At 36.9% G+C, this 19,278-nt stretch overlaps 1 protein-coding gene across 1 annotated transcript in view; it reads left to right on the forward strand.

Moving 5' to 3' along the window:
- ERCC6L2 (ERCC excision repair 6 like 2) overlaps positions 1 to 19,278 on the forward strand; it is a 150,917-nt gene that overhangs the window by 65,933 nt on the left and 65,706 nt on the right. The window contains exon 12 of the mRNA XM_068973896.1: positions 13,957 to 14,052. Coding sequence (XP_068829997.1) covers positions 13,957 to 14,052 — 96 coding nt within the window. The remainder of the gene's footprint in view (positions 1 to 13,956; positions 14,053 to 19,278) is intronic.

Here is a 19,278-nt window from a genome sequence, read left to right on the forward strand (position 1 = left end):
CACACAAAAAAGAAAATTACAAGGCAGTGATACCTGATGAGATCCGAAAATCTTCAACAAATATTAGCAAATGGAATTCAATAACAGTTGAAACGATTAAACACCATGATGAAGTAAGATTTACCCCAGGGCTGCAAGTAGGAGTCAATACTCACAAATCAATCATGTGATGGATCACATTAACACATTGAAGAAGAAAAATCGTATGATCATCTCAATAGATACAGAAAAGATTTTGACAAAATTCAATCTCTGTTTATCATAAAAACCTTCAATAAAGTGGTTATAGAGGGAACATAACATAGTAAAGGCCATATATGAAAAACCAACAGCTAATACTATACACAGTGGTAAAAAGCTTTAAACTTTTCCTCTAGGATCAGGAACAAAACAAGGACACCCACTCTTTTTTTTTTTTTTTTTAAGGACACCCACTCTTACCAGTTTTATTCAACATGTTACTGTGATTCCTGGCCACAGTAATTAGGTAAGAAAGATAAATAAAAGGCATCCAAATAGGAACAGAAGAAGCAAAACTGTCGCTATTTGCAGATATCATGATTCTATATATAGAAAACCCTGAAGACAATACCAGAAAACGATAAGAACTAATAAATGAATTCAGTAAAGTTGTAAGATGCTTCCCTGGTGGCTCAGAGGTGAAGAATCTGCCTGCCAAGCAGGAGATGCAGGTTCGATCCCTGGATTGAGAAAATCCCCTGAAGGAGGAAATGGCAACCACTCCAGTATTATTGCCTGGAAAATCCCATGGACAGAGGAGCCTGGTGAGCTTACAGTCCATGGAGTTGCAAAGAGTTGGACATGACTTAGAAACTAAACAACAAAGTTGCAGGAGACAGTATTATCATACAGAAATCTGTTGCATTTCTATACACAAATAATATGCTGTCAGAGAAATTACAGTTGTTCTTTTACAACTACATCAGAAATAATAAAATAGGAATAATTTAACCAAGGAGGTAAATGACATGTTCACTGAAAACTATGACACAAATGTGAAAGAAATTGAACACAAATAAATGGAAAGATACACCATGGTAATGGGTTGAAAGAATTAACATTGTTAAAATGTCCATATAGGCCAAAGTAATCTTCATAGTCAATACAATCACTGTCAAAATACCCATTGCATTTTTCACAGAACAGATAGTCCTAAAATTTGTGTGGAACCAAGAAGACCCCAGACAGCCAAAGAGAGCTTGAGAAGGTACAAGGCTAGAGTTGTCTTGCTTCATGATTTCAAAATCAAATTTGTGTGGTATACAAAGCCATAATAATCAAACAATATGGTACTGGTATGAAACCAGACGCATAGATCAGTGGAATAGAACAGAGCACATTTATATGGTCAACTACATCATGAGAAACGCTGGACTGGAAGAAACACAAGCTGGAATTAAGATTGCCGGGAGAAATATCAATAACCTCAGATATGTATATGACACCACCCTTATGGCAGAAAGTGAAGAGGAACTTAAAGCCTCTTGATGAAAGTAAAAGAGAAGAGTGAAAAAGTTGGCTTAAAGCTCAACATTCAGAAAATGAAGATCATGGCATCCGGTCCCATCACTTCACGGGAAATAGATGGGGAAACAGTGGAAACAGTGTCAGAGTTAATTTTCTTGGGCTCCAAAATCACTGCAGATGTTGACTGAAGCCATGAAATTAAAAGACGTTTACTCCTTGGAAGAATAGTTATGATCAACCTAGATAGTATATTCAAAAGCAGAGACATTACTTTGCCGACTAAGGTCTGTCTAGTCAAGGCTGTGGTTTTTCCTGTGGTCATGTATGGATGTGAGAGTTGGACTGTGAAGAAGGCTGAGCGCTGAAGGATTGATGCTTTTGAACTGTGGTGTTGGAGAAGACTCTTGAGGGTCCCTTGGACTGCAAGGAGATCCAACCAGTCCATTCTGAAGGAGATCAGCCCTGGGATTTCTTTGGAAGGAATGATGCTAAAGCTGAAACTCCAATACTTTGGCCACCTCATGTGAAGAGTTGACTCATTGGAAAAGACTCTGATGCTGGGAGGGATTGGGGGCAGGCGGAGAAGGGGACGGCAGAGGATGAAATGGCTGGATGGCATCACTGACTCGATGGATGCGAGTCTGAGTGAACTCCTGGAGTTGGTGATGGACAGGGAAGCCTGGTGTGCTGCGATTCATGGGGTCGCAAAGAGTCGGACACAACTGAGCGACTGAACTGTACTGAACTGATCTGTCTTAAAGCAGCCAAGAATATTCAGTGGGGGAAAAAGTCTTTTCAATAAGTGATGTTGGGAAAATTGGACAGATAGATGTCAGAGAGTGAAAGTAGACTCTTTTCTAATGCCAGATACAAAAATAAATGCAAAGTGGATTAAACATTTAATGTTAGACCTAAAACCATAAAACTCCTAGAAGAAAATATAAGCAGTGAGCTCTTTGGCATTGATCTTTGTAATGTTTTTTGAATCTTTCTGGGCGAGGACATTAAGAACAAAAATAAACGTGACTATATCAAACTAAAGAGCTTTGGCACAGTGGAGGAAACTATCAACAAAAGAAAAAGGCAGCCTACTGAATGGGAGAAGATATTGTAAATGATATGTTCAATAAGGGGTTAATATCCTATATATATATATATGGAACTCATAAAACTCAATATAAAAAAGCCAAATAATCCAAGAAATCAGCAGAGGTCCTAAATAGATATATTTCCAAAGAAGACATACAGATGGCCAACAGGCCCATGATGAGGTGCTCAACATCACTAGTCATCAGGGAAATGCAGCTCAAACCAGAGAGATAACACCTCACACCTGTCAGGGTAACTTTTACCAAAAAAAACAAAACACAGATAACAGGTGTTGTTGAGGAAATGGGGAAAAGGCAACCATTCTGCACTGTTGGTGGGAATCTACGCTAATACAGTCACTATGAAAACCAGTATGGAGGTTCCTCAGAAAATTAAAAGTACAATTGGCATACAGCCTAGCAATTTCTCTTTTGGTCATTTATGTAAAGAAAATGAAAAACGCTAATTTGAATAGATATATGTATGTTCAAAGCAGCAGTATATTTAATAACTATGATACAGATGCAACCTAAGTGTCTATTGATAAATGAAATGGATAATGATTATACACACATACATAGATATATTTACATATATATATATATATATACACACACAGTGGAATATTAGTTAGCCATAAAAAGGATGAAATCTTGTCCTTTGTGACAACATGGGTGAATCTACAGTGTATAATCTAAGTGAAATAAATCAGATGGAGAAAGACAAGTACTATATGATTTCACTTATATACAGTATCTAAAAAATAAAAGGGCAAACATAGCAAAATAGACTCAGATACAGAGAACAGGCTACTGATTGCTCAAAGGGAAGGAGTAGGGAGAAGGGGTTAAAAGGTACAGGGGATTGAGAGGGTCAAAATAAAAAAGTCAGGTGGATATAGCATATAGCATAGGAATATACTCAAATTTTTTAAAAGGTCTTCCTTATATTTTTCAAATCTGGCTGATCATTGATCTATATTTTTTGTTTTTTATGGTTTCTAGCTTTTATTTCTTTAGTAGTCTTAGTCATTTTTTAAAATACCTTTTCGAATGGCATTTTTACTCTATTTAACTCCTATTTTGGGGGGATGCTAATCCTTCTATTTGTTCTTCCCTCTGGCTCTTGCTCATGGAAGATGGTTTCTTCACACATTTTGTAATTTTTTATTTTGAGCTTATCTTCCTCTGTTAATCCTTAGGAGACTGGTTATAGGAGTTCTCCATTACTGTGGTTTTACTTTGACTTCTCTGTTAGGTATCCCAACCAGGGCACGAGAAGTTTTGGATTCCTGTTTTCCTGTGAGTGAATTCATAGAATGATTTGTTACCTAAGTCCTTACATTTGTTACATAAAGAACTTTACAAAATATAATAAATACATTCATCAGCTATATTTTTCAAAAGAGATACACTCAGTTTTTGTTTTGTTTTTCGTGTTTTGCAGAAATTTATGTTTAATTTCTGGCTGTTGAAACAAGACTTTCACACTGGCTCAGTTCATTATTTTTGCCAGAATCCTAATTCTTCATTATCTTTTAGTTTATCAACAGCTTGGACTTTGTGTTATGTTAAAGGGAAATTTAGTTTTCTTTTACTTCCCCTTCCACATTTTCCCAGAGAAGGCGATGGCACCCCACTCCAATACTCTTGCCTGGAAAATCCCATGGACGGAGGAGCCTGGTAGGCTGCAGTCCATGGGGTCACGAAGAGTCGGACATGACTAAGCGACTTCACTTTCACTTTTCACTTTCCTGCGTTGGAGAAGGAAATGGCAACCCACTCCAGTGTTCTTGCCTGGAGAATCCCAGGGACGGGGGAGCCTGGTGGGCTGCCGTCTATGGGGTCACACAGAGTCAGACACGACTGAAGCAACTTAGCAGCAGCCCCGTTTTCCATGTAGTCTTTATTCTTTTTATTTTTTGTCTATTAATTAATTTTTAGGCTTAAATAATATACTTTCATTTTTGACTTTTAGTCCAGCAACTTTCTACAGTATCTTCTAAGTACTTGTAATGTGTGGTATTAACATTGGCACACATCCACCGTTTCTTCTACTTTTGTCATCTGTCTATATTATCTCTCAGCTATTTTAACAAATAACTTTGTATGCCAGAATATGTAGAAAATAAATTTCATGTATTTCTTAATATCAAAAATGTCTTTTATGTGATCTCTCATGTAATTGCTTTGGCCAACTGTAGAGAATTTCTTTTCAGATCTTTGTAGGTATTCAGTTCAGTTCAGTTGCTCAGTCTTGTCCAACTCTTTGCGACCCCATGGCTACAATCACCATCTACAGTGATTTTAGAGCCCGCCAAAATAAAGTCTGACACTGCTTCCAATGTTTCCCGGTCTATTTCCCATGAAGTGATGGGACCAGATGCCATGATCTTCGTTTTCTGAATGTTGAGCTTTAAGCCAACTTTTTCACTCTCCTCTTTCACTTTCATCAAGAGGTTCTTTAGTTCCTCTTCACTTTCTGCCATAAGGGTGGTGTCATCTGCATATCTGAAGTTATTGATATTTCTCCCGGTAATCTTGATTCCAGCATGTGCTTCTTCCAGCCCAGCGTTTCTCATGATGTACTCTGCATAGAAGTTAAATAAGCAGGGTGACAATATACAGCATTGACGTACTCCTTTTCCTATTTGGAACCAGTCTGTCAAAATCACAGGAGATGGTGATTGCAGCCATGAAATTAAAAGACGCTTACTCCTTGGAAGGAAAGTTATGACCAACCTAGATAGCATATTCAAAAGCAGAGACATTACTTTGCCAACAAAGGTTCATCTAGTCAAGGCTATGGTTTTTCCAGTAGTCATGGATGGATATGAGAGTTGGACTGTGAAGAAAGCTGAGTGCCGAAGAATTGATGCTTTTGAACTGTGGTGTTGGAGAAGACTCTTGAGAGTCCCTTGGACTGCAAAGAGATCAGTCCTGGGTGTTCTTTGGAAGGAATGATGCTAAAGCTGAAGCTCCAATACTTTGGCCACCTCATGCGAAGAGTTAACTCATTGGAAAAGACTGATGCTGGGAGGGATTGGGGGCAGAAGGAGAAGGGGACAACAGGATGAGATGGCTGGATGGCATCACTGACTCGATGGATGTGAGTTTGAGTGAACTCTGGGAGTTCATGATGGACAGGGAGGCCTGGCGTGCTGCAGTTCACGGGGTCGCAAAGAGTCGGACACGACAGAGTGACTGAACTGAACTGAACTGAACTGAACCACAGCACGCCAGGCCTCCCTGTCCATCACCAACTTCCGGAGTTCACTCAAACTCATGTCCATTGAATCGGTGATGCCATCCAACCATCTCATCCTCTGTCGTCCCCTTCTTCTCCTGCCTTCTATCTTTCCCAACGTCAGGGTCTTTTCAAATGAGTCAGCTCTTCGCATCAGGTGGTCAAAATATTGGAGTTTCAGCTTCAACATCAGTCCTTCTATTGAATATTCAGGACTGATCTCCTTTAGAATGGATTGGTTGGATCTCCTTGCAGTCCAAGGGACTTTCAAGCATCTTCTCCAACACCACAGCTCAAAAGCATCAATTCTTCTGTGCTCAGCTTTCTTCACAGTCCAACTCTCACATCCATACATGACTACTGGAAAAACCATAGCCTTGACTAGATGGACCTTTGTTGGCAAAGTAATGTCTCTGCTTTTGAATATGCTATCTATGTTGATCATAACTTTCCTTCCAAAGGGTAACCATCTTTTAATATCATGGCTGCAGTCACCATCTGCAGTGATTTTGGAGCCCCCAAAATAAAGTCAGCTACTGTTTCCCCATCTACTTGCCATGAAGTGATGGGACCGGATGCCATGATCTTAGTTTTCTGAATGTTGAGCTCTAAGCCAACTTTTTCACTCTCCTCTTTCACTTTCATCAAGAGGCTCTTTGGTTCTTCAACATTGTTTTCTGGTATTTAGTATTTCTAAAATTTTGTCTAATGCCAATCAACCTGTTTTAGTCTGAAATTTCACAGTGATATTTGACTCTTTTATAAATTAATTAAAAATTGATTGATTATTTTTGGTTGTGCTGAGTCTTTTGGTTGCTGCGTGGACCTGCTCTAGTTGCGGCATGAGGAGCTACTCTTCATTGTGCTACATGGGCTTCTCATTACAGTGGCTTCTTTTGTTGCAGAGCACAAACTCTAGGCACATGGGCTTCCATAGTTACAGCATGCAGACTCCAGGATGCACAGGTTTCAGAGTTGTCAAGTGTGGCTCCGCAGTTGTGATGCATGGGCTTAGTAGCTCTGCAGCATGTGAAAGCTTCCCGGACGAGAGATTGAACCCATGTACCCTGCATTGACAGGCAGATTCTTACCCACTGTACCACCATGGAAGTCCAATATTTGAGTCTTGATGTGAGTTTTTGTTCGTTTATTTTGCTGGGTGTCATCTGAAGGCTTGTATTTCTGAACTCTGGAAGGTTCTCTTTGATTATTTCTTTGACAGTGGCTTCTCTTTGGTTTTCTCTAGTGTCTCTCCTGCTCACTAGGTTATCTGATTTTAGTGTTCCTACAATGTTTCCTTTTGCCGGGAGGACAGAGTTGCACTGCGTAGCTTGCAGAATCTTAGTTCCCCAAACAGGGATAAACACAGGCCCTTAGCAGTGAAAGCTCGGAGTCCTAACCACTGGACCACCAGGGAATTCCCCTAGAATGATTCTTTAAACCTGTGAACTTTGATCTCTTACTTCGTGTTTTTATCTTTCTTGGATCTATTGCTGAAAAAAATGGCATTTTCCAATTTTATTATTTTATTTTAAATAACTAATTTTTGTCTTTTAACTTATGTGTTTTATTTTTTTGCTTTAAACTCTCATTCTGTGAATCTTTATTCTGGAATGTCAATACCTTAAAGCTTAGCTTCCATAATCATCTCATTCAGTTCATCAAAGGAGAGTTTTCTGGCATTTTTCCTTGGGTTGGAATTTTTATTGGAATCACTGAATTTATAAACGACTTTGTGTAGAAAAATGACATTTTAATGCTTTTGAACCTTCCTATCTCTGAGCATGGTATTGGTTAAATATATTTAGGCTTCTCGGTAAGTGAATAGTTTATTTGACCTTTTAAAACAAATATTTATTCGGCTGTGCCAGGTCTTTGTTGTGGCATGCAGTATCATCTTCTTATGGCATGCAGGATTTATATAATAGTTAATACATAACAATAAAACTTAATTCATTGATGGCATTTTTGTGTAACATTAAGATATGGTTAAATATAATTTTTATATATTTTTGATACAAAATAGAACATGAAAGACCTAAGGAATGAATGTTGATTGCATGTTGATTATGGGTTTGTCTTAATACCATTTCTCAGGTTGAAAAGAACTATATTCTTTTTGTATTTTATTGCTTAAGGAGTAAGCTTTTGCGCTTAGCCATATGAGAGGAGTGACAGGTTTGAAAATGTTTGCAGTTCTGAATTGTATTATCATCAAATAGAGAATCATCTTGTCTCTAGAGACAGAGTTTAGAGATTCTTTTTTTCTCTAAAAGAAATATTGCCTCTGAATTAACTTGGACAGTCTTCAGAGTATCTTTGAAGATTGTTACGTCAACTAGTGGTGACCTTTCTGTGGCTTATTTAGGACACCTGAGGTAAATTCATGTCACAACTTACTGAACAGTTGACTAGACTTACTTTTGGTGTTAAATGTTAGAAAATATTTCTTACTCTCCAATTTTATTTTAATCATAACTAGTTGATTTTTCACATAATAGTCTAATTATGTAATCTTATGAACCTTGATTTTTCAAAAAGTTCCCCATCACAATAGTAGACAGATAAACTTCTAACTTTTCTTCTGCTTGTTTGGCATCTAAATCACCTACTCCCCTAATTTACTTATTTTTAGAATTTTTTCCAAACCTTACTGTTTATCCCACCTCATTCCTTTCTTTGAGTTTAAGTCTCTGTGATAACTTTTTGCTGTTGCCTCTAATAAGTTATTTTCCAAAGGAGCTAATTCAATTTCTATTGAATACTGAACCTTAAGTAAGAATACCTGGGTTTGAATCCAGACGCTAGCCACTTCAATGACTTTTAAGCAAGTAAATTAATATTTCTGATTCTCAATTTTCTCATCTGTAAAATGAGAATAATAGCTCATAGAACTGTGTTGAGGATGAAAGTATAGGATATATGAAAATTTCTAGCACCATTCCTGGTATATAGTAGATGCTGTATAAATATTTGTTTCTTTCTATTTTGATAGAAACTGTGTAAGAGAAGACTATTAACATTTTCTCTCCCCAGATGAATAGGATCTAGTATAAAGATTCTGAAAAGGGAAAAACAGCAAGAGAAAGCCTCAGTGTAAGGCTTTGAAGGTTGAGATTAGCAAAGTGTAGAATATAAAGAAAACTGATTTTATTCTTGAATTTTAAGTTTTACTTTTTTAAAATACAGAATTTTATGATCATTATATAATAAATAATTGCTAAATGTAGGGTATTTAGACACCAAAAGTTCAAAATATGAGAGGATAACAGTTGTTGTTAGGTAAAATCTAGAAAGCTGTAGGCAGCTGAAATCTTTAAATCAGTAGACAAACATTTTATTATTAAGTTTTGCTAGATATATTTAGAAAAAAAATCTTTATAAATAACTTCATTCCAGAATGAATTCTTTGTCTTCTGATATGTTTTGGCTGGTAGAAAAATGAATTTGTCAGATCCATTAAATAATTTCTTATTTTTAAAACTGTCAAAATACCCATATATCTTTTGTGGCATCTTTTCACTGTATATTTTAAACAGAGGTCAAATTAAATGAAGACAAAACTTTGACTCTCCAAAGAATTGAGAAGTTTTAAATAGAGGAATGGCATACTTAGTTTTCTCTGCAAGTGTGCTCAGTAGCTTAGTCATGTCCAACTCTTTGTGACCCCCCTGGACTGTAGCCCACTAGGCTCCTCTGTCCATGGGATTTTTCCAGGCAAGAATACTAGAGTGGGTTGTCATTTCTTCCTCCAGGAGATCTTCTTGACTCAGGGGTCAAACCTGCATTTCCAGTATCTCCTGCATTGTCAGGCAGATTCTTTACCACTGGGCCACCTAGAAAGCCTCTAGTTTTCTATATTCTGTGCTTAAAATTATTTTATGTAATATGGGAATGGATCTGAGGTCAAAGGTAAGGGAAGACTGGAGGCCAGTGAAGTAATACATACAGGTATGATGTCAAGGTTTGAAATAGGGGGAAGGGAAAATAGAAATGAAGAAGGGACTCATGAAAAAGAAAAAAAAAATACTTTTTTGAGATAAATCTGATAGGACTGGATGTTGGTTGGCTCTTTTAGTAGTTTTATCTTGCTTCTAAGTCTGTTGGTGACAGTCTATTAACTGTCCTTAGTCTGACAGTGTCATGATTTCCCTTTCAGTCTTGAAGGGTGTTTTTACTGGATATAAAATTTTGTGTTGATAGTGCTTTTAGCACTTGAATAATGCACTGCTTCCTCCTGGCCACCTTGGTTTCTAATGAGAAATCTACTGTTATTTGAATTTATGTTCCCTTAAAAGTAGTATGTTGATACAATTTCTCTCTGATTGCTTACAAGAGTTTGTCTTCTGTCTGCGGAAGTTTAATTACACTATATCTAAATATAGTTTTCTTTGGGTTTATCATTTTGGAGTTCATGCAGTTTTTGCATTCTGTAGGTTTATCTTTTTCCCCAAATTTGGAAAGTTTTCAGCTATATTTCTTTCAGTACCTTTTCATTCAGTGTTACTCTCTCTTTTCTCTTGGGACTACTATGATACAAGTATTAGCTCTTTTATTACTGTCCCTCAGGCCTCTAAGACGTCTTTTTTCCTGGACGTTTCCTTTCTGTTGTGTAGACTGGGCAAATAATATTGACCTGCTCCTATGTTTATTGATTCTGTTGTCTGTCATCTCCACTGTAGTATCAAATCCAACCAGCAAGTTTTGTTATTCAGTTATTTTTCAGTTCTAAAGTTTTTTTTTTGGTATCCTCTCTTTCTTTGCTGAGACTTAATATTTTTAATTTGTTTCAAGCATATTTCAAGCATTTTTGAAGCATTTTTATTGTGGCTGCATTTAAATCCTTCTCAGATGATTCGAACATCTGATTCTTTGCAGTGTTGTCAAATATCAATTGTCTTTTCTCATAAAAATTGAGAGTTTCTTAGATCTTGGTGAGAGTAGTAATTTTTTATTGTATACTCGATGCTTTGAGTATTATGTTATGAGACTGTGTATCTTATTTAAAACTTCTGTTTTAGCCAGACACCATGCCAGCCACATGAGATTAGAAATCCATGTCTCTTGCTTGGCCTATGTTGCTATCCTGAGATTGAGGCACTTTATTGCTACTTCTGCATGGCTTTCCTCATACCACAGAGGGGACCTTGGTTATAGCTTGACAGAAGTCAAAAGTTCGAGCTCCTTTATCAGTCTTCCCTGACACCACCTGAATGAGAATGAGAGGCACCTCTTTACTGTCAGGCAAAGGTGGTAATTTAGTCTCCCCACTCAGCCTTGGATGACGAAGTTAGGGTTAGGGCCACAGATTTTTTTTTCTGTGGTGTTTGCAATAATAGGCTGGTTATTGTCTTCAGTTTTCTGTCTTAAAACTCTATGCCTTCCCTCCTTCTTTGCCTAAAGGAAGAGGCTTTTCTTAGGTTTCTTTTCTTTTCTTTTTTTTTCTGGTCTGTTGACTGCTCTTGGCATTTCCAGTTCACTGGCTTCTCCCAAGGAACTTCGCAGGTGACTCAGACAGTAAAGAATCTGCCTGCAATGCAAGAGACCTGGGTTCGATCCCTGGGTCGAGAAGATTTCCCTGGAGAAGGGCATGGAAACCCACTCTGGTATTCCAATCTGGGATATATTAGGCAGAAATACAGCCAGAAAACTCACTGCCATGTTGTTCCTCTTGTGGTCTGTAACCATTCTGTGTTCCCTCCAGCTTTCATAATCTTGTGTTTCATTTTATATATAATGTCCAAGGTTTTCAGCTGCACTTAGAGAAATAAAGACAAGTACATTTTTTAAGTGTGTATATTTATTTAGCTAGAGTAAATTAGCAGTTTTTAAAAGTTATGTTAGGAAAATCATAGATAATAGTATTTGAGTATCCAAAAAATGTAGAAACAAAAAATGTAAACTCCAAAAAATGTAGCACAGCCTACTTAAATGAGGTCTAATGCTCAAATTTCTTAGAAATATTCTGTTACTCTTGTTGTTCAGTCACTAAGTCATGTCCAGCTCTTTGCAACCCCATGGACTGCAGCACACCAGGCTCTCCTGTCCTTCACTGTCTCCCAGAGTTTGCTGAGATGCATGTGCATTGAGTCAGTGATGGTCCCTAAACATCTCATCCTCTGCTTCCCCCTTCTTTTGCCTTCAGTCTTTCCCAGAATCAGGATCTTTTCCAGTGAGTTATCTCTTTGCATCAGTTGGCCAAAGTATTGGAGCATCTACTTCAGAATCAGTCCTTCCAGTGAATATTCAGGGTTGATTTCCTTTAGGATTGACTGGTCAGATCTCCTTGTAGTTCCAAGGACTCTCAAGAGTCTTCTCCAGTGCCACAATTCAAAAGCATCAATTATTTGGTGCTCAGCCTTCTTTATGCTCCAGCTCTCATATCCATACATGACTATTGGAAAAACTATATCTTTGACTATAAGGACCTTTGCTGGCAAAGTGATTTCATTGCTTTTTAATATACTGTCTGGGTCTGTTATAGCTTCCTTCCAAGGAGCAAGCGTCTTCTAATTTCATGGTTGCAGTCACTGTCCATGGTAATTTTGGAGCCCAAGAAAAAGAACATTTGTCACTGCTTCCACTTTTTACCCTTCTGTTTGCTGTGAATTCATGAGACTGTATGCTGTGATCTTAGTATTTGAATGATGAGTTTTAAGCCAGTTTTTTCACTCTCTTCTTTCACCCTCAAAAAGAGGCTCTCTTTAGTTCCTCTTCACTTTATGCCATTAGAGTGGTATCATCTGCATATGTGAGGTTGTTGATATTTCTCCTGGCAGTCTTGATTCCAGCTTGAGCTTCATCCAGCCCAGCATTTCACATCAGGTAATCTGCATAGCAGGGTGACAATACAGAGTTTTGTCATACTCCTTTCCCAGTTTTGAACCAGTCCGTTGTTCCATGGCTGGTTCTAACAGTTGCTTCTTGACCTACATAGAGGTTTCTCAGGAGACAGGTAAGGTGGTCTGGTATTCCCATCTCTAAGAATTTCCGTTGTTTGCTGTGATCCACACAGTCAAAGGCTTTAGCATAGTCATTGAAGCACAAATTGATGTTTTTCTGGATTTTCCTTACTTTCTCTATGATCCAGCAAATGTTAGCAATTTGATCTCTGGTTCCTCTGCCTTTTCTAAACCCAGCTTGTACATCTGGAAGTTCTCAGTTCATATACTGCTGAAGCCTAGCTTGTAGGATTTTGAGTATAAGCTTGCTAGCATGTGAACTGAGCACAGTTTTATGGTAGTTTGAACATTCTTTGGCATTGCCCTTCTTTGAGATTGAAATGAAACCTGACCTTTTCTAGTCCTGTGGGCACTGCTGAGTATTCCAAATTTGCCGACATCCTGAGTGTAGCATTTTAACACCATCATCTTTTAGGATTTGAAATCGCTCAGCTATAATTCCATTATGTCCACTAGCTTTACTCTTAGTAATGCTTCCTAAGGCCCACTTGACTTCACACTCCAGTATGTCTGGCTCTAGGTGAGTGACCGTACCTTTGTGGTTTTCTGGGTCATTAAGATCTTTTTTGTGTAGTTCTCTGTGTTCTTGCCACCTCTTCTTAATCTCTTCTGCTTCTGTCAGGTCCTTACTATTTCAGTCCTTTATCCTGTCCATTCTTGCATGAAATGTTCCCTTGGTATCTCGTTTTCTTGAAGAGATCTCCGCTCTTTCTCATTTTGTTGTTTTCTTCTGTTTGTTTGCATTGTCCATTTGAGAAGGCCTTATCTCTCCTTGCTCTTCTCTGGAACTCTGCATTCACTTGAGTATATCTTTCCCTTTTTCCTTTGCTTTTCCCTTCTCTTCTTTTCTCATCTATTTGTAAAGCCTCCTCAGACAACCATTTTGCCTTCTTGCATTACTTTTTCTTTGGGATGGTTTTGATCACTGCCTCCTGTACAATGTAATGATCCTCTGTCCATAGTTCTTCAGGAATATTCTAGAGTGGTACCAAAAAAAAAAAAATGTTCCATAGTAATTTTCCTTGTGGCATATTTGTGTTTTAATTACCTTACTTTTATAATGTTAATGTAATATTATATTTATTTTGTTATAGAAACCTGGCATCATTGAGTTACAGAGCAAAATTTGTTTTTACTGTTTTAATGTGCTTTTTTTCTAAATTTACTCCAGGGCTGGTGGACTAGGCCTTAATTTTGTTGGTGCCAATGTGGTTGTATTATTTGACCCTACATGGAATCCAGCCAATGATCTTCAAGCAATTGACAGGTACAGTAGTGACAAACTTTGATGTGACCTGTAAAAGCTTTAATCTAAAAATGCTCCTGAATCTTTTAGGTTGCCTGTAATGTGACTGTGATTAGAAGATAAGGAAACCATTGTAAAATTTTTTTTAACTTTTGTTTAAGATAACTCTGAACTTTTAAATCCAAATGGCAGGCTGTTAGTCATTTATTTCCCCTCCATCTCAAGATCTCATTATTGGAACAAGATTAATTTAGAAGAGAGAATAAATCCCTACTCCTGCAGGAAAGTCGAAAAGGCCACTACTGGTAGACCAGAAGTTTTAAGAAACTCATAAAAGAATTTTTATGATGAAGGGACCAGCAGAGAAAAGCCACAATCCAAAGTCAATAGGAGAGCATAGAGAATTTTCAAGCATGGGATCAGCAACTTCAGGATATGAGAGTAGACCAGAGTACATCATTCCAGGAGATTAATGTGCTGACTCTAAAACAGATTCCTGTCCCATACTTTGTACATAAAGAGGGATTAACCTATAACATGTGCTTCTTGATCAAAACTGAAAGAATCATTTCATAAATTTTATAAATAAGTGGGAAATCAGACTGACAAAATATTCTTACAGTGGTTGTTTGCACCAGATCATAAAGCATGGAAACCCAGCTTTCTTAAACAGTCCATTTCATCATTGTCTGAAAGTTTTCTGAATACAATTCTTTTACCTCCTTAGTTAAATTTATTTCTAGATATTTTATCCTTTTTGATACAATTGTAAATGGGATTTTATTATTTCTCTAATAGAGCATTGTTAATATATAGAATGCAACAGACTTCTGTATATTAATTTTGTATTCTGCAGCTTTACCAGATTCATTGATGAGCTCTAATATGTTTTTTTTTTCTTGCATCTTTAGGATTTTCTGTATATAGTGTCATCATGTAGAAACACTGAGTTTTACTTCTTCCCCTCTAACTTGGGTATGAGTATGTTGTTAGCTGTGGGCTTATCATATATGGCCTTTTTTATATTGGGGCATGTTCCCTCTATTTTCCGTTTCTTGGGTTTTTTTAATCATAAATGGATATTAAATTTTGTTGAAAGCTTTTTCCACATTTATTAAGATAATATAACTTTTATTCTTCTATATGTTAACATGGTATATCACATCAATTGATTTGCAGATATTGAATCCCTTGCATCCCTGGGATAAAATCTCACTTGATCATGACATATGATCCTTTTAATGTGTTTTTGAATTTCAGTTTGTTGAAGATTTTTGCTTCTGTGTTCATCAGTGATATTACCTGTGATTTTTATGATATCTCTGTCTGGTTTTGGTATCAGGGCAATGCTGACCTCATAGAATGAGTTCAAAATGAGATTAGTTTGAGAAAGATAGTGTTAACTCTTCTCTGAATGTCGAATTCATCTGTGAAGCTGTCTGGTCCTAGACTTTGTTGTTGGTAGTTTTTTGATTACCAATTCAATATTGTTACTATTAATTAGTCTGTTAAAAATTTCTGTTTGTTCATGGTTCAATCTTGAGATTCATTTCTAGTAATTTGTTCATTTCTTAGTTATTCACTTTATTGGTGTATAATTGTTTTTAGTAATCTTTTACGATCCTTTGTATTTCTGTGATGTCAGTTGTGACTTCTCCATTTTCATTTCTGATTTTATTGATTTTAGTTTTCTGTCTTTTTTCCTTGAAGAATCTGGCTAAATTAATTCTTGTTACCTTTTGAAGAACCAGCTCGTAGTTTCATTGATCTGTTCAAATTTTTTAGTCTCTATGTCATTTATTTCTGCTCCGATGTTTATTTCTTTCCTTCACTAACTTTCAGTTTTGTTCTTTTTCTAGTTCCTTGAGGTGTAAGTTAAGTTTAGTTTGTTCATTTGGGTTTTTTCCCCGTTTCTCTTGTTTCTTGACAGAGGCTTGTAATGGTATAAGCCATGAAACTGCTCTTACTGAGTCCCATACATTTTGGATCATTGTGTTTCCATTTTCATTGTCTGCAGGTATATTTTTATTTGTCCATTGATTTCTTCAGTGATTCATTGTTTTTTAAGAATGTATTGTTTAAACTCACATATTTGTGTTTTTGCAGATTTGTTTTAACTGGTTAATTTCTCGTCTCTATAGTTATGGTCAGAAAAAGAGGCTTGATATCATTCCAGTCTTAAATCTACTTGTTTTGTTGCCTAACATATGGTCTGTCCTGGACAGTATTCGATGTGAACTTGAAAAAAAGGTCATTCTTCTGCTTTTGGATGAAATATTCTATCTTTATCTATTTAGTCCATCTGGTATAATATGTTGTTTAAGACCAGTGTTTCCTAATTCATTTTCTCTCTGGATGTTCACTAACTCCAGTAATGTCAGTGGGGTCTTAAAGCTCCCTACTATTAGTGGTGCTACTATCAGTCTCCTTTTATGTCTGTTAATATTTGCTTTATGTATGTAGGTGCTCCTTTGCCAGATGCATATGCATTTACAATTGTTATACCTCCTTTTTAAATTGATACCTTGTCTTTGTCACTTCTGCAATCTTTGTTTTAAAGTCTGTTTTCTCTGGTGTGTGTTGCTACCCCAGTTTTCTTTTCCTTTGCATTTGGAAGGAATATCTTTTCCCGTCTCCTCAGTTTCAGTCGGCGTGTCTGTAACTCAAGAGTGAGCCTCCTGTAGGTAGCATATAGATGGCTCTTGTTTTTGTATCCATTCAGCCACTCTGTGTCTTTTGATTGCAGCATTTAGTCCATGTACTTTTAACGTAGTTCCTGATAGATATGTTCTCCGTTACATTTTCTTGTTTTGTGGTTGTTTCCTTAGTTCTTTTTTATTTCTTTCTTCTTCTGTTATCTTCTTTGTGATTTGATAGATATATTTAGTGTTATGTTGGTATTCCTTTCTCTTTTTTTCTGTTTGTTTAGATTTTTGGTTTGTGGCTACTGTAAGACATAATATAGCACTCTATTTACAGGGCTTCCCTGATGGCTCAGTGGTAAAGAATTTGCCTGCCAAGGCACGAGATATGGGTTCGATCCCTGGGTCAAGAAGATTCCCTGGAGGAGAAAATGGCAACCCACTCCAGTATTCTTGCCTGGGAAATCCCATGGAGAGAAGGGAGCCTCCAGGCTACAGTCAAAGAGTCGGACATGACTTAGTGACTAAGCAACAACTGTCTGTGTATATGATTATTTTAAGTTGCTGATCTTTTAAGTTCACACACACTTATCAACCCTGAATTTTTACTCTTCCCCCCCAGAATGGTTATTATTTTTTACATCTTATTTTATATCTTTTTGTTTTGTGTGTCCCTTAACGACTTTTATGGATATACATAATGTTACTACTTTTGTCTTTTAACCTTCCTACCAGCTTTATACATGGTGGATTTACTACTTTTACTGTATATTTGCCTTTACCAGTGAGATTTTTTCCCTTCCGTAATTTTCATGTATCTAGTTGTGGCCTTTTCTTTTTCACGTAGAAGAGTTTCTGTAACATTTCTTGGAATTCAGTTAGTGGCACAGAACTCTTGACTTTTACTTATGTGTGAAACTTTTGATCTCTCCAGATCTATATGAAGCTTTGCTAATTGGAATATTCTTGCTTGTAGGTTTTCCCCTTTCATCACTTCAAGTATATTGTGTCACTCCCTTCTGGCCTGCACAGTTTCTCCACAATGCTCATAGCATTAGGGATTTGCTTTGGATATAACTTGTTGCTTTTCCTTTTTCTCTTTATCTTTAATTTTTCACGTTTTAATTACACGTTTCTTGGTGTACTCCTGTTTGGGTTGGTCCTGTTTGGAACTTTTTGTGCTTTCTGGACCTGAATATCTTTGCTTTTCCAAGTTAGGGAAGTTTTCAGTATTATGTCTTCAAATATGGCCTCTGTGCCTTTGTCTGGGACCCCTATAATGTGAATGCTAGTATGTTTCATACAGTTCCAGAGGTCTCAAACTGTCCTTCTTAACTTTTTATTCTTTTTCTTTTTTCTGTTCAGCTTCAGTGATTTCCACAGCTGTGTCTGCCAGCTCACTGATCTATTCTTCTGTATCATATGATCAACTGTTAATTCATTTTAGTATATTTTAAAGTTGTATTTTTTATTTTTATTATTGCAATATAACTGACATATAACATTATAGTGTTTTGTAAACAAAATATTACTGATTTACAGTATTATATTAGTTTTGGGTATATAGATAGTGATTCAGTATTTTTACAGATTATACTTCATTGAAAGTTATTGTAAGACAATGGCTATAACTCCCTGCACTATACAATATCTTCTTGTTGCTAATCTATTTTATATACAGTAGTTTGTATTTCTTAATCCCATTACCCTATCTTGTCCCTATCCCCTTCCCTGACCCCACTGTTAAGCATTTGTTTGTTTTCTATTCTGTAATTGTGTTTCTGTTTTCGTATATATGTATTCATTTGTATTATTTCTTAGGTTCCACATCTAAGTGATATCATATAGTATTTATCTTTCTCTGATTTAATTCACTAAGCATAATGTTCTCTAGGTTCATCCATGATGCTGTAATTGGCAGAATTTCATTCTTTTTTATGGCTGAGAAATAATCCATAGGAAAGCTATGACAGACTTAAACAGTGTGTTGAAAAGCAGAGACATTACTCTGCCTGCCCTGTATAGTCAGGGCTGTGGTCTTCCCAGTGGTCATGTATGGTTGTGAGAGCTGGACCATAAAGAAGGCAGAGCACCAAAGAATTAATGCCTTCAAACTATGGTGGAGAAGACTCCTGAAAGTCCCTTGGAGAGGAGGGAGATCAAACCAGTCAATCGTAAGGGAAATCAGCTTTGAATATTCATTGGAAGGACTGATACTGAAGCTGAAGCTTCAGTTTTTTGGTCATCTGATGCGAACAGCCAACTCATTCGAAAGGTCCCTGGTGCTGGGAAAGATTGAGGGCAGAAGAAGAGGGCATCACAGGATGAGATGGCTGGATGGCATCACTGATGCAATGGACATGAACTTGGCAAACTTCAGGAGATAGTGAGGGACAGGGAGGCCTGTTGTACTGCAGTCCATGGGGTCACAAAGAGTCGGATATGACTGGGTGACTGAACGACAACAATAATCTATTCTTATATGTATACCACATCTTTATCCATTTGTATGTTGATGGACACTGGATTGCTTCCATATCTTGGCTATTGTAGTTAATACTTCTATGGACATTGGAATGCGTGAATCTATTCAAATTAGTGTTTT

Source organism: Capricornis sumatraensis, chromosome 6 (assembly GCF_032405125.1).
Source record: "Capricornis sumatraensis isolate serow.1 chromosome 6, serow.2, whole genome shotgun sequence".
In the NCBI taxonomy this organism is placed as follows: domain Eukaryota; kingdom Metazoa; phylum Chordata; class Mammalia; order Artiodactyla; family Bovidae; genus Capricornis; species Capricornis sumatraensis.